Here is a 16,220-nt window from a genome sequence, read left to right as displayed (position 1 = left end):
TTTAAAATGGAAATCGTTTTTAACAATATACAATTTGGGGTCAGTCTTTTTTTTCTTCCTTTAAAAAAAAGAAAAGAAATGTGAAATGTGAAAAGGATGTGTTAAATTGATAAAAAGTGATAGAAATATTTTCTAACAATATAATCTATAAATACTATTTTGAATAAATGCATTCTTTGTATTCATCAATGAATCCTGAAAAAAGCATCACAGGTTCCAAAATAATATTAAGCAGAAACATGATAGCATTGTTTCCAACTTGGATGATAACCGAGTATCAAATTAATATCATAGAGTGATTTCTGCAGGGTCATGTGACACTGAGGACTGGAGTAATGTTGCTGATGAAAATTCTAAGAAATAAATTATACTTTAAAGTATATCAAAATAGAAAAACATTATTTTAAACTGTAATATTTCACATTATTACAGTTTGTTCTGTATTTTGGATCAAATAAATGCAAGCTTTTTATTTGTCATTAGAACAAAATGAGGCATCAAATTACGGTTTCATCAATTTACAGGTTATGAAGTTTATTATTCTGGCTATGTGGGCGCTAAGTGTTTTCTGTCATTTAGCCAAAATCACGTGTTATTAAAGACTACACACAGGCTAGTTAAGGCAGTATTAACTTTATTGCAGGTCAAAGAAACTTTGCAGTCACTCTTAAAATCTTTTTTTTTTGAGATTCAGATGAAACTTTTTAAACAACTGGGTCCAGAAATTGAATTCTGGAAGTCATTCACCTTTATTTATATAGCGATTTATACAGTACAGATTGCTTCAAAGCAGCTTCACAGTGATTAAAAAATGCCTGAAGTAAGGGCATCACCATACTTTCCCTATATCCCTGTTCTCATGTCCCGATTGTGTTTTCCTCTTTTGGCAGGAGATTCAGCAAGAGACAGATATCCCAGAGAGAGAGCTGGTGCGGGCACTGCAGTCTCTAGCCTGTGGAAAACCCACGCAGCGAGTCCTCACTAAAGAGCCCAAGTCGAAAGAGATCGAGAGCGGCCACGTGTTCACCGTCAACGACCAGTTCACCTCCAGACTGCACAGAGTCAAGATTCAAACCGGTAACAATCATCTGGTGCTGATGCTTTAGAACTTGCTGTAAGCCAAGTCAATAATGAAAACCCCCCAAAAATGCATATTCAATGCATATTCATCTGAGTGTGAAAGAACAATTTTCACACACACACACATATTCATCTTAGTGTGAAAGAACAATTTACACACACACACCGATCAGGCATAACATTATGACCACTGACAGGTGAACTGGTTATCCCCTTATCGTGGGTGGGATATATTGGGCAGAAAGTGAAGATTTTGTCCTCTAACAGTGCGCTCACACACGTCAAAGTGTGTATTAATTTTTATTAAGTCTTATTTCTTCAGGTCTTAAAAAGCCAAAAAAATGTGCATCAACTCTAGTAAGGGAAGAGAGATGTTTTCCTAGGTAATCATTTGGAAAGCCCGTTCCACTAACCTGTGTGTGTCTCTTTCCTACAGTTGCAGCCAAACAGGGAGAATCAGACCCTGAGAGGAAGGAGACGCGACAAAAGGTGGATGACGACAGGAAGCATGAAATTGAGGCAGCTATTGTTCGAATCATGAAGTCCAGAAAGAAAATGCAGCACAATGTTCTTGTAGCAGAGGTGCGGAGACTACTTTTTTTTTGTGACAAAAATTTGAGCATTTAAAAAAAAAAGATGTTTGTATGAGAGTTTGTTTCCGCCACAGAGTAAAAAATAAAAAACGTAATTGAGACTTTTTATCACAATTTGATGTAAACTTGCTATTCTCAGAATTGCACTTTATATTTCGCAATTGCGAGTTAATAGCTCACAATTTTGAGAAAAGATGGCAAAATATAAGTCAGAAATTTGAGATATAAAGTCACCATTATTTTTTTTTAAATGTGTTATTCTGTGGCGGAAACAAGCTTCCATATATTTGATCTATTTAAATATTGTAAAAACATAATGAAGTATGTAGCATTTGAAGCATAAAAGCATAATGAAGTATATAACATAAAAACATAATGAAGTATATAGAATAAAAGCATAATGAAGAATATAGTATACAAACCTAATGAAGTATATAGCATACAAACATAATGAAGTATATAGCATACAAGCATAATGAAGTATATAGAATAAAAGCATAATGATGTAGCATACAAGCATAATGAAGTATAGAGCACAAAAGCATAATGAAGTATATAGAATAAAAGCATAATGAAGTATATAGCATAAAAGCATAATGAAGTATATAGCACAAAAGCATAATGAAGTATATAGCACAAAATCATAATGAAGTATATAGCATACAAGCATAATGACGTATATAGAATAAAACTGATGTAGTGTACAAGCATAATGAAGTATATAGCATAAAAGCATAATGAAGTATATAGCACAAAAGCATAATGAAGTATATAGCATACAAGCATAATGAAGTATATAGAATAAAAGCATAATGAAGTATATAGTATAAAAGCATAATTAAGTATATAGCATAAAAGCATAATAATGAAGTATATAGTATAAAAGCATAATGAAGTATATAGCATAAAAGCATAATAATGAAGTATATGTATAAAAGCATAATGAAGTATATAGCATAAAAGCATACTGAAGTATATAGTATAAAAGCATAATGAAGTATATAGCATAAAAGCATACTGAAGTGTATATAGTATAAAAGCATAATGAAGTATATAGCATAAAAGCATACTGAAGTATATAGCATAAACGCATAATAATGAAGTATATAGTATAAAAGCATAATAATTAAGTATATAGTATAAAAGCATAATAATGAAGTATAAAGCATAAAAGCATAATAATGAAGTATATAGTATAAAAGCATAATGAAGTATATAGCATAAAAGCATACTGAAGTATATAGTATAAAAGCATAATGAAGTATATAGAATAAAAGCATAATGATGTAGCATACAAGCATAATGAAGTATATAGCACAAAAGCACAATGAAGTATATAGAATAAAAGCATAATGAAGTATATAGTATAAAAGCATAATGAAGTATATAGCATAAAAGCATAATGAAGTATATAGCACAAAAGCATAATGAAGTATATAGCACAAAATCATAATGAAGCATACAAGCATAATGACGTATATAGAATAAAACTATAATGATGTAGTGTACAAGCATAATGAAGTATATAGCACAAAATATTAATGAAGTATATATATAGCACAAAAGCATAATGAAGTATATAGCACAAAATCATAATGAAGTATATAGCATACAAGCATAATGAAGTATATAGAATTTCAGCATAATGACGTATATAGTATAAAAGCATAATTAAGTATATAGCATAAAAGCATAATAATGAAGTATATAGTATAAAAGCATAATGAAGTATATAGCATAAAAGCATGATAATGAAGTATATAGTATAAAAGCATAATGAAGTATATAGCATAAAAGCATAATAATGAAGTATATAGCATAAAAGCATAATGAAGTATATAGTATAAAAGCATAATGAAGTATATAGCATAAAAGCATACTGAAGTATATAGCATAAACGCATAATAATGAAGTATATAGTATAAAAGCATAATAATGAAGTATATAGTATAAAAGCATAATAATGAAGTATATAGTATAAAAGCATAATAATGAAGTATATAGTATAAAAGCATAATGAAGTATATAGCATAAAAGCATAATAATGAAGTATATAGTATAAAAGCATAATGAAGTATATAGCATAAAAGCATAATAATGAAGTATATAGTATAAAAGCATAATGAAGTATATAGCATAATGAAGTATATAGTATAAAAGCATAATGAATTATATAGCATAAAAGCATACTGAAGTATATAGTATAAAAGCATAATGAAGTATATAGCATAAAAGCATAATGAAGTATATAACATAAACGCATAATAATGAAGTATATAGTATAAAAGCATAATGAAGTATATAGCATAAAAGCATAATGACGTATATAGCACAAAATTTTTTGTTGTTGTTCACCCATGTTAATAACCGTACATAACTGTGATGTCTCTGGTTGTGAGGGACTCCAAGGGCCACAAAAAATAAGATCAGCAGCATTTTGTGTTTCACTGTATCCAGAAATGTGTATTTGGGCTTCTGCTGCGAGAAGTTCAGCTTGTCTCGTGTGTGTTTGCCTTTAGGTAACCCAGCAGCTGAAGGCGCGATTCCTCCCGAGTCCTGTGGTCATTAAAAAGCGTATTGAAGGACTTATTGAGAGAGAATACTTGGCAAGAACACCAGAAGATCGCAAAGTGTACACATATGTAGCATGAAGGAGCGAAGGTGAATCTGGCATGAAAGAGCGAGTGAGATTGAGCAAGCAAGCATCGTTTTTGGGACTTTGTCACACACCTCACATGGGATGTTATTTTATTTTATGTCCTTTTTTTGCCTTTGTTGTCATTCATACTGGGAATAAACTGAGAAGAAAAGCTTCACATTCTAATGAACTTGTTTTAAATTGTTCTTACCGATTCCCACAAGGCTTTCCACTGGATTAGATTCAAAGCTTTTACAGAAGGTTTTGGTCTCTATGAGAGAATTTTTTTGTGTGTGTGTGTGTGTGTCTGTCCCTTATAAGCATACAACCAAATTAATAAATTAAGTCACACTGTGTCCCATTATTAGATTTAATTAAGACCATTCATGTCATTTGGAAATTCCTTTTTTGTTTTTAGTTTTCTTCTATGTGTGTAAGCGAGTTTGGTTCATGGCACCTTATAGTTAGTTCAGGTCCTCATCTCTGACTGCTGCCGCCTGTGCCTCGCTGTCAGGGCGCCGGAGTGAACACAGGTGGACTTGCACCGCATACAAAAAGGTGGTTTGGCTGTATTTTTTTTTTTCTTTTTTTTTTTCTTCATGTCTGACATGGCCAATTGTAAGATGACTTAAAAGCGTTTTATTTTAAAGGAATTCTTTTGAATGCTGTTTAAACACAGATGGGGGGCAGTTTGGGTTTCAGCATTATTATATTTCAATGTGTATAAATTGTAAAATAATTGTTATTGTACTCAATGCTGAAGTGAACTGTACAGGGCCTTGTTTTCATCAATAAATTTAGAAAAAGAACGGGAAAAAAACAATAAAAGGATTGGCCGTTTTGGGTCAGACTGTTCGTCGTCTTGCTGTTGTAGTCTTTCACAGTGGAGGATCCTGGGAGTCAGGACATGAAAGAAGCGACAGTTGTCTGAAATTACACATTTCTTTTCACACAACATGTTATTCTTCTTTTCTTCAGAAGACTGGAAGAATAACTTCATAGGACAAACTGTATGTGACATCATCACATACCCTTCACCATACCATGGTTTTATTTCAGTTAGCCTAATAGCTGGTTTGATTTGCATTGAGAGATGATCTTATGGAAAGTACCCCATGTCAGTCTCTTGGTATGGTGAAGGGTGTGTGATGATGTGGGTCTATTTTAATTTCAAAATCCAAGGGAACTTTATCTGGATGCAGAGTATTCTAATTAGGGGCCTAGCACCGAAGGTGTGGAGACACCTATTGTATCTGTTCTCGTTCTTATTATTATTATTATTCCGACTGGGCGTCTATGGCAGCCCATAGACCTGTTTGAGGGAAAGTTGTTCTGATTTGACATTCTGATAGAGGACAGTCCCAACATTAAATACACCAATTTTGGTGTCTTTAACTCATTCCCTCTAGCGCCACCACCAGTCCAAAGTTTCACTTTTATTATGATAATATTGAACCATAAGGCCTATCAACAAACTTCTTTTTTTTCCTCTGATTCCTGAGCTCATGACGATTCGATTGCACCCTATAACGTCATTTTCCATCAAAAAAATAAATAAATGGTCGCCATTTTGAATTGGTAGCCTACTTTTGTGAACTCATCCTAGGCGGTTTGTCCGATATTCTCCAAAATTGTACCAGATCATCTCCAGGCAGTGCCGACAAGAAGTTATGGAATTCAAGTTCATTCGCTTAACCGTTTTCGATAAACACACACACAAATTAATTTTACGTACCACATGCGAAAACAGACGTAAGGCTGTATCTCCGCACAAGCATGACCTGAGGCTACATGCTGCGTTTCGGCGCAGCGCCACCTACTGGTCCAGAGATATGAAAAATGCCTATTTTTGCTCATAACTTCTGAATGGTTTGTCCAAAAATAATAAAAGTGGTCTCGTTAGATTCAGGGCGTCATGCCGAGTCCATGACATGCAGAAATAGCGCCCCCAGTGGTAAAATTACATTTTCAAATGCGTATAACTCTGGCTGTGGTCGACGTATTTTTATGGGAGTCAACTCGTTGGATTCCTGAATCGATACCAACGATACCAATCATTCTAGGTTTCGTCTTATGGTTTGTGTAGTGTTACGATTTAGCATTTAAAAACATTTGCCGATGTCTGCGAAACTGCTAGTCCGATCGAGACGAAACCACCGTCAGAAGTTTGGAAATATAGGTCGCTGGCTTCTCATTAATGCCTAAATGCAAAAATATTGATATAGTAAGGGGTAGTAAAATTCAATCAAAGTCATGTGTCAGTCATTAGGCTTGTTCGACTTCATGCAGCTCTGCGCAGACCGATCGTCGGCTGACTTGAAACAGTGCATGCCGGTTAGAAATTTTGTCCGACTTGATGCAGCGCTGACTCCACGTGACTGTGACATATGCCATCAAAGTACCGCGAGAGCGATACGAGAGTAGCCGGAGGACTCAGCCAGCGCAGCTTCTCAAGAGCGGCTGCACGAGCTCTGATGATGTCACAGCTGTTCCACGATTCGCCGGATTCACCGCATGACAACGATCACGTGCGTTTCGTGTTTATTCTCACACGTTTAGTTCCACTAAAGCTCACAAATCAGTATTTTAAACACTCTTTTCATGTAGTCGCAATGTTATATTGTGTCATGTTTATTATGTTTATCAAAATAAAACTGATTAAAAAACGTTGATTCCACGTCATTGATTATAGGCTTATTTTGAACTTTATTCTAGTTCAAACAGATGCTGTATGAAGCAGTAAAGTATTGAATGAAAATGTGTCTGAAATATCTGTTTATTTGGCAAATGTTGCATTTATTTCACTTCAGCTGTGGTAAGCATGCAAACACCACGTGAGCCGTCACTACGGGAACCAGAATTGTTCGACTTCACGTCTCCGTTTGCAGCTCCTCCCCGCCTGCACGCGGCTGTTCTCGCCGATCGGTTGCATCCAGCCGCAGGCGATGTCGAACACACCTATTGTTTACGTGTTTTTTTTTACATAACTCCGAAGCGAATTGAGATATTTTCACCAAAATTGGCACACAGATGTATGGGCTCATTCTGTGGACACGTAAAAAAATTGTTGGGACTGGGCCTCTTGGTGGCGCTATAATAGAACAAAATGTGAAATTGCAATTGAATTCAGTACAGTTTTGTGATATAAATGCTATACTTAACAAATGCATTGGTGTAACGTTACGAAACTCAGTGTGTGCCATAAGCAGCATGCCCTGAAGGTACTCAAAAGATTTTTAGACACCTGTTGGTCAAAAGTTATAATTAATTTCTGAAAATGCTAATAACTTTTGAATAAATTTGCCTATTTTAATGACACTGTTCTTAATATATTTCTTGGGTTATGCCAAAAACATAGATACCAGGTTTGCCATAATCAGCCAAACTTCCTGTCCGCCATCTTTATTGTTTTTTAAAACTTTCTTTTTTGAACTTCTAGACCGTTGGTCCGATTTTCACCAAAATCAAATCATATCATCTCCAGACCGTGCCGACTAAAAGTTATGGATTTTGTGACAATAGATTTAGTTTTCGTATACCACAGCATCAAAGTTGAGGCATGCTACGAAAATGACTATTTAAGCTTTATCTCTGAAATGCCTTCACATTTTGACACCAAACTTTGTATGTCATTGTCACCTCACTCTGATCACAATGTATCGATTTCATAACTGCGCCACCTATTGGTCGAAAGTGATAAACCATTAAATAATTTTATAAGTTTCTGTATAAATAATTTAAGCCATTTTGCCCAAATTCATCTTTAAATGTCTTTAATTGCTCCTTGCTGCTGTTGGTCTGAAACTCCCAGCCATGTTGGCATGTCTTGTCGTCTTCTTTTGTCCTTGGCCCCGTAATGGCTGCTTGCAGCTATATTTTGCTCATTATTATTATTATTGTATGTGTGTGACGTTTTATTTGAAAAAAGAAAAGAAAACCACCTCTGTTATAGGATCATCGAATGCTTTGTTTGTGAGTTTGTGGGTGAGAGAGAGAGTGTGAGTGTTTACCACATTGAGAATGTTGTACGGATCCCCCTTTTATTTGTGTGTGTATGACATGCATTGTGTTGGATGATCTATTGTCTTTTGTTTTGTTTTGTTTTTGAGTGACACTCAATATCTCAATTTTATAGCAGAACAAAAAATATAAATCCAAGTGGATTGATGCTCACTCACATTGATAATCCAAGTGTCTCGCACGCACACACACACACACACACACACTCGTCTCCGATGACAGCATCTGCTCGGGTTCAGACCCCTCTCTGGACTGTTATTGTGAGGAGCCCTTCCCCCGACTGTTCTCAAAAGACACTTCTTCTAGTAGCGACTCCATCTAAAAGATCGGTTAGCTTGATATTTTAGGTTTATAGTTTGAGTGCCTCATCATCAAAAATGATGAACGCTGAAGTGACGTCAGCGTGAACTCGACTCCTCGAACACAAGCGGGTTTGAACGACGCTCGCCGAAGACCTCGAGCATGATTACAGCTGGATTTGCGCTCGAGTAAACGCACATTATGCTCCTCCGACAACCGCTTCTCTTCACGGGTAGGACGGAGGATGAGGCGGCGGACTCGGGCGCGGACACTGCGGGGTGAGTTAGCGGAGAAAGCTAAAGATAAACTCACTTTTGTTTGCGTCTCTAAGGGGGAGAAACACGGTAACCGACAGCAGCCGAATGCTTTATGACGTCAGCAACAAACGGTACACTGTAACAATACAAATAACTTTTTTACCTTCTAGTATGCGCGATTTAATGTTATTTAATCAAATAGACTAGTAATCCAATTATTTAATAATACATATTATTAAATATATTTAATCAAATAGTAAAGCATGGCATAACGGCAACAAAATCTAAATCCCACAACTAACGTTACTCTTTTGTATGCAACCTACTAAATTTGTTTTGATTGAATGAACATTTGAATGAAACGGTAGCACTTCACAATAAGCTTCTTTAACATTAGTTGACCACTTTAGAATGGCTAAATCTTCAGCATTTATTATTCTTAGTTAATATTAATTTCAACATTTAGTAATAAGTTGTTAAAATTAAATGTTACATTTGTTAACATTAGCTAATGCACTGTGAACTAACATGATAAACCATTTACATTAACAAAGATGAACAATGTATTGCTCATTGTTAGTTCATGTTAATTAATACATTAACTAATGTTAACTAATGAACCTTATGCTTTTTGTTAAGTGTTACCAATTAAACTTCATTTAAAAAGTTTTTAATGTTTGATTTCTGGGAAACAACTGAAAATAATTAAAATTAAAATAGTCTCATGGTCACAATAGGCCATGCTAAAGGATGGATGTCATCAGAACGGTATTAAACCCATTATAATAAGTGTTTTGGTTTCACTTTATTTGGTGGTCCCTTTAACACATTCTGTTATATGTCTATACTAATTCTCATACTAGAGTGAACAGTAGACTGGCAGGGTTTGGGTTAGAATAAGTTGACATCAAGTTTCAAATTTACTCATAAACGTCAAAATAATGTTCAACAGGGACCATCAAAAACACAAGGTAACACTTTATTTGGAGTCCACTTTACACATTCTACTAAATAACTTTGCAACTTCATGTCAACTTGCTCTCATTAGAGTATTAGTAGACTCTCTTCTTAATATCTGCTATCTATCACTTTATTTTGATGCTTCTCAACAGACATTATACTGACTATGAGTAACTTGGCAACTAGTCAACTTATTCTCTTAACCCGAACCCAAAACATACTGACAGTCTACTAATACTCCATTGAGAGTTAGTTGACATGTAGTTGCAAAGTTACTTTTAGTTAGAAGAATGTCTAAAGTGGACTATCGAAATAAAGTGTTACCATGTTTTTCTTTTCTTTTCTTTTTTTTAGATCTGACTGCGGTAAAATGTCATGCAGTAGCAGCAGCAGTAAGTCCATTTTCCATAAATTACTATTCAATATCACATGAGCGTGTGATTCAGCCAGATCTGCTGTGATATGTTCCTGTCTACCTGTTACACAGCTGAGCTTGTGTCCGGCCCGGGTCAGGAGGAGCGCCTCCTGGTTACCCTGCACCTACTCACCAACCCCGGGGACTCGCTCCTGCTCCAGCTCACCCTGGACCGCCTGCTCCGCTGGGTCCGGCCCGGTCTGCGCCTCTTCCGGGTATCTGAGCGCGCCTGTCCCCTTCAGGAGGACGCCAGGACTGACCTGTGCCCTGTGGACGGCTTCCCCTCTCTCGCGGTGACCATGTTCTTGCACGAGTCTTTCGGGGAGGAGCGTATTCTCAGGGTGCTGGACTTTCTGCAGCGCCCGCCCTGGCAGATCCACCACGCGGAGAGCTTTAACTCCCCGGCCAGCGCCCCACTGAGGCCCTACCTCCTGCCCAGCCGGGACTTCTCCAGCCTGGGTGCGGGGATGCCGGTGTGGGGAGTGCGGACGGTGCACTACGGGGAGGAGGTGGTGCGAGTGACCCTGCACAGCACTTATGATAACTTTGAGGACAGCGTGCGTTTGTACGAGACGGTTCTGCGGAGGAGGGCGGAGGAGCAGAAGCCCGGGTTCGTCTGGTTCACCCTGCTCTCAGAGCAAGGCTTCCGGCTGCAGTTGGCCATCAAGCAGCTCTCGCCGGGGGTGCGGGTGCAGCCGTGCTGCTCCGCCGTGCTGCAGTTCAGCGTGGGAGAGATCGGACAGCTCGTGCCCCTGCTGCCCAACACCTGCTCGCCCATCAGCTCCACCCGGTGGCACACTGAAGACCTGGACGGCAACAAGATCCTGTTTCAGGTGGGTCAGGGGAATGCGCTCTGTTTTTTATATCCCCTCTTATACTTGCAAATCATGATATAAACCAACCCTAAACTAATAGGGTTCTTTAATATATGATATTTGACTTAAATTTACTTTAAGTCAGCAGCTATACACTCACCTAAAGGATTATTAGGAACACCATACTAATACTGTGTTTGGACCCCCTTTCACCTTCAGAACTGCCTTAATTCTACGTGGCAATCATTCAACAAAGTGCTGAAAGCATTCTTTAGAAATGTTGGCCCATATTGATAGGATAGCATCTTGCAGTTGATGGAGATTTGTGGGATGCACATCCAGGGCACCAAGCTCCCGTTCCACCACATCCCAAAGATGCTCTATTGGGTTGAGATCTGGTGACTGTGGGGGCCAATTTAGTACAGTGAACTCATTGTCATGTTCAAGAAACCAATTTGAAATGATTCGAGCTTTGTGACATGGTGCATTATCCTGCTGGAAGTAGCCATCAGAGGATGGGGACATGGTGGCCATAAAGGGATGGACATGGTCAGAAACAAAGCTCAGGTAGACCGTGGCATTTAAACGATGCCCAATTGGCTCTAAGGGGCCTAAAGTGTGCCAAGAAAATATCCCTCACACCATTACACCACCACCACCAGCCTGCACAGTGGTAACAAGGCATGATGGATCCATGTTCTCATTCTGTTTACGCCAAATTCTGACTCTACCATCTGAATGTCTCAACAGAAATCGAGACTCATCAGACCAGGCAACATTTTTCCAGTCTTCAGCTGTTCAATTTTGGTGAGCTCTTGCCAATTGTAGCCTCTTTTTCCCATTTGTAGTGGAGAAACACTTCTGCTGTTGTAGCCCATCCGCCTCAAGGTTGTCCGTGTTGTGGCTTCACAAATGCTTTGCTGCATACCTCGGTTGTAACGAGTGGTTATTTCAGTCAAAGTTGCTCTTCTATCAGCTTGAATCAGTCGGCCCATTCTCCTCTGACCTCTATCATCAACAAGGCATTTTCGCCCACAGGACTGCCGCATACTGGATGTTTTTCCCTTTTCACACCATTCTTTTAAACCCTAGATGCATTGAAGCAACTGCCATGTGATTGGTTGATTAGATAATTGCATTAATGTGAAATTGAACAGGTGTTCCTAATAATCCTTTGATTGTGAGTATATATACTGTATATATACAGTATATATATTAGGGGTGTAGCTGTACCCTCATGTCCCGATTCAATACATCTCACGATACTGAACTCGCAGTATGATATTTTTGCGATACTCCATAGAATTTTCCTAAGTTTATCTGCTACATTTTAAGGTTGTTTTGAAATTGTCATCTTATCCCACACGTGCTGCTGTAACGAACTACACTGACTGAAAACATGGAAAAAAGGTTACATTTTGTACATGCATTTATTTAAAGTTCATGTATATATCTGTTCAGAAATATTCCTAACCCTTACCCCAACTCCACCCATTAGGAAATTTTATATTTTTAAAGATAGCTTTTTGTTCTAAAACAGCAAATAGCAATCAAATAATTTAGAAATAATTGATCAAATATATAAAAGCCATGCCAAAATGACTAGATTTGATCAATAAATAATAAATACATAGCACATTCCTAACATTCTTTCTTATTTTTTTCTTATTTTAAATTCAAAATAACTCACAATTTAATGCACAACTTTTAATTCAGCTCAAAATATTTTACGTCGGGTAAAATATTTTTTCTTCTTCTTTCTTTCTTTCTTTCTTTGCCGACCTCTTGTGGAAAAAAAATATACAGTGATGTGAATAAGTTTGGACACCCATGCTACAGTTGCCTAAAAAGAGGAATAAAAAATCATCTTTTGGATATTGAACTTAATGCCTTAATTAGAAAAATGAGGAAAACTCCAACCTATAAGGACACAAATTTTCTTTGTGAATGAATAATGTATCATAAATAAATAAATGTTTTTCCTTAAAATACAGGGTGCATAAGTCAGGACACCCCTATGTTAAATTCCCATAGAGTCAGGCAGATTTTTATTTTTAAAAGCCAGTTATTTCATGGATCCAGGATAATATGCATCCTGATAAAGTTCCCTTGACCTTTGGATTTAAAATATCCCCACATCATCACACATCTTCCACCACACCAAGAGATTGGCATGGGGTACTTTCCATAAGATCATCTTTCAATGGAAATCAAACCAGCTATTAGGCTAACTGAAATAAAACCATGCCAATCTCTAGGTGTGGTGGAAGGTGTGTGATGATGTGGGGATGTTTTAATTCCAAAGGCCAAGGGAACTTTATCAGGATGCATATTATCCTGGATCCATGAAATAACTGGCTTTTAAAAATAAAAATCTGCATGACTATGGGAAATTAACATAGGGGTGTCCTGACGTATGCACCCTGTATTTTAAAGAAGAACATTTATTTATTTATGAGACATTATTCATTCACAAAGAAAATTGGGGTCCTTAAAAGGTTTGATTTTTCCTAATTTTTTTTATTAAGATCAATATCCAAAATATGATTTTTTATTCCTCTTTTTAGGCAACTTTAGCATGGGTGTCCAAACTTATTCACATCACTGTATATAACATGATATTTCATGACTCCAGATGGACTTATAGCTCTGTCTATATGGAGCAAAATGAGCTGTTCCTCTGGGTCCTAAAGTCAATTTTTCTTCAGGATGCATTCAGATACACATGTAGACATTATAAAATAATATCTTGGTAAAGTTTTAGCATTTTTAGTTTGATTATGAGCATTTTACGTGTTTCTATGCATACTGAAACATTCCTTGCATTCAGTTCATTCCTCAGGGGGTCAAATTGACCCGCAAAGGAATTATTTGTTACTCTTTTTGTTACACAAAACTCCTCGAATCCATTGATTTTTTTTTTCCGTGTGTGTGTATTCATGGTTCAAGTGCGACAAAAGTCATTCAATTTAGGGTACTGATTTGTTTAGGTCTTGACCCCTCTGATGAACACTCAATAAAACTTTTAAAAACATTGAGCTTTCGAAATATTTACCCTCACCATATAGAAGGATGAGGGTGATCAGTTACACAAACATACTTAACAAATGCAAGTGTAATGCATGATTGTAGATATTTTTACTTTTTGATGGAATGATTTTGGAATTAATGATAACTGTTCCTAAAAAGTGTGAATTGTGTTGAAATGACAAAGCGTGGCCTCTTCTGCAGGTTAGCGCCCCAGCTCAAGCCCAGGCGCTCCACACGTCTGCGTTTCCCCTGAGCTGTCCCAGGACGCATCTAAGGAACGGGGAACGAGGAACCCCCTGCAGGAGGCCGTCCCGTGTGAGGGAGCAGCCTGTGGGACGGTCTCCTCGAGGGTTGAGGTCAGTGGCGGGATCAGACGGCACCTGCAGCACTCCTCCGGGAAGCTCCTGTTACTCGTCCCAGCGCAGCAGCCCGGCGGGCCAGTCCATGAACTGGTGTGAGCCGGCGGGACCCTCCGACACCTCTACATCATGCCTTCTGCTGGAAGAGGAGGAGCCTGAGACCAATGTGGACACGGGTTGTGCTGTAGGGGTGTCTGCGCTGGTGACCCTGTCCCGGGACCTGAAGCATGTGCTGTCTGAGCCGCAGTGGACCTCTGACACGGCGAAGCACGAGTCTCTGCTCCAGAGTCGCCATCCACACGCACAAGCAGAAGAGTTCTTCATTTGACCACTCTCATTGGAAAAGCAGTACATATTCACATGAATGCATTTGCCAGGTGCTTTTATCCAAAACGACTTTATGCCCGACATAAATTCTTTTTTGTTGTTTACTCAAGGGTAAAAAAGCAGTTAGTGAACATCCTGAAACCGCCCGCAGATGAATATGCAAATATGTGCTGCACGCTTTCCTCTCAATAGCAAAATACACACAACAAAAATGACAGCGCTGAGAAAACAGTGGTCGAGAAAGCATCTAATCATAGCGATCTGGATATGCACTCCAGTAAAGTCACGTCACCTTTATTAATAGCACTTTATACAACAGATTGCTTAGAAGCAAGCAGCTATACAGTATTAAACATGGAAAAAATGTCTGACCTCACTGACACTGAATGAACTGGAGAAGATTTCCATGGCGAAGAAGGCGGAGCCTCGGCACACTTATTACATCATCGCCACCGACCAATGGTGGTTCGTTTACCAGCCGAAGCAAACTTTTCCCTAAAGTGTCTGTAAACCTGTTTTGAACTCCTGAAACAATCTCCGAACTAATTTGCTTTTGGCCTGATTTGTTTAGAAATGACGTCACACCAGTTCGTTCTTCGATTCACGCTTGAAGTGCATCGGGGCCTTTACAGTGCATTCAGTTTGTTGTATCAGTTCATGCATTCCCTTTCATGGTTGATTACCTAATATCAATATATGATCATTTAATATAATTTCTTAATTGCATTTTATCTTTTGGATAGGCTATAATATCGGAGTTAAACACACCTGAGGCGGAGTTAACACTCCTGAGGCGGAGTTAAACACTCATGAGGCGGAGTTAAACACTCATGAGGCGGAGTTAAACACACCTGAGGTGGAGTTAAACACTCATGAGGCGGAGTTAAACACTCATGAGGCGGAGTTAAGTACTCATGAGGTGGAGTTAAACACTCATGAGGTGGAGTTAAACACTCATGAGGCGGAGTTAAACACTCATGAGGCGGAGTTAAACACTCATGAGGTGGAGTTAAACATTCATGAGGTGGAGTTAAGTACTCATGAGGTGGAGTTAAACACTCATGAGGTGGAGTTAAACACTCATGAGGCGGAGTTAAACACTCATGAGGCGGAGTTAAACACTCATGAGGCGGAGTTAAACACTCATGAGGCGGAGTTAAACACTCATGAGGCGGAGTTAAACACTCATGAGGTGGAGTTAAACACTCATGAGGCGGAGTTAAACACACCTGAGGCGGAGTTAACACACCTGAGGCGGAGTTAACACTCCTGAGGCGGAGTTAAACACTCATGAGGTGGAGTTAAACACTCATGAGGCGGAGTTAACACTCCTGAGGCGGAGTTAAACACTCATGAGGCGGAGTTAAACACTCATGAGGCGGAGTTAAACACTCCTGAGGCGGAGTTAAACACTCATGAGGCGGAG

The 16,220-nt window shown here is 38.2% G+C and overlaps 2 protein-coding genes across 3 annotated transcripts in view; both read left to right on the top strand.

The window, feature by feature from the left end:
- Positions 1–4,489, top strand: part of cul3b (cullin 3b) — a 28,883-nt gene extending 24,394 nt beyond the window's left edge. The window contains exons 14-16 of the mRNA XM_039654877.2: positions 891–1,077; positions 1,517–1,662; positions 4,193–4,489. Of these exons, the coding sequence (XP_039510811.1) occupies positions 891–1,077; positions 1,517–1,662; positions 4,193–4,324 (465 nt within the window). The 3' untranslated portion in view covers positions 4,325–4,489. The remainder of the gene's footprint in view (positions 1–890; positions 1,078–1,516; positions 1,663–4,192) is intronic.
- A 4,049-nt stretch (positions 4,490–8,538) lies between these two features.
- fam124b (family with sequence similarity 124B) lies at positions 8,539–15,772 on the top strand. 2 transcript variants are annotated; one of them, XM_039654870.2, is made up of 4 exons: positions 8,539–8,909; positions 10,203–10,240; positions 10,336–11,096; positions 14,310–15,772. In XM_039654870.2, the coding sequence occupies exons 1-4, from the start codon at positions 8,833–8,835 to the stop codon at positions 14,793–14,795; spliced, it is 1,362 nt and encodes a 453-aa protein (XP_039510804.2). In that variant the 5' UTR covers positions 8,539–8,832; the 3' UTR covers positions 14,796–15,772. The 2 variants fall into 2 exon arrangements, with proteins under 2 accessions (XP_039510804.2, XP_088977053.1); XM_089120927.1 differs by having other exon boundaries at positions 8,853–8,975.
- Positions 15,773–16,220: the final 448 nt, after the last annotated feature.

The sequence above is a fragment of the Pimephales promelas genome, chromosome 16, assembly GCF_988280905.1.
Source record: "Pimephales promelas chromosome 16, fPimPro1.hap1.1, whole genome shotgun sequence".
NCBI classification, from domain to species: Eukaryota; Metazoa; Chordata; class Actinopteri; order Cypriniformes; family Leuciscidae; genus Pimephales; species Pimephales promelas.
Note: the sequence above shows the minus strand (reverse complement) of the source record. Positions and strands in the feature narration are given on the sequence as shown.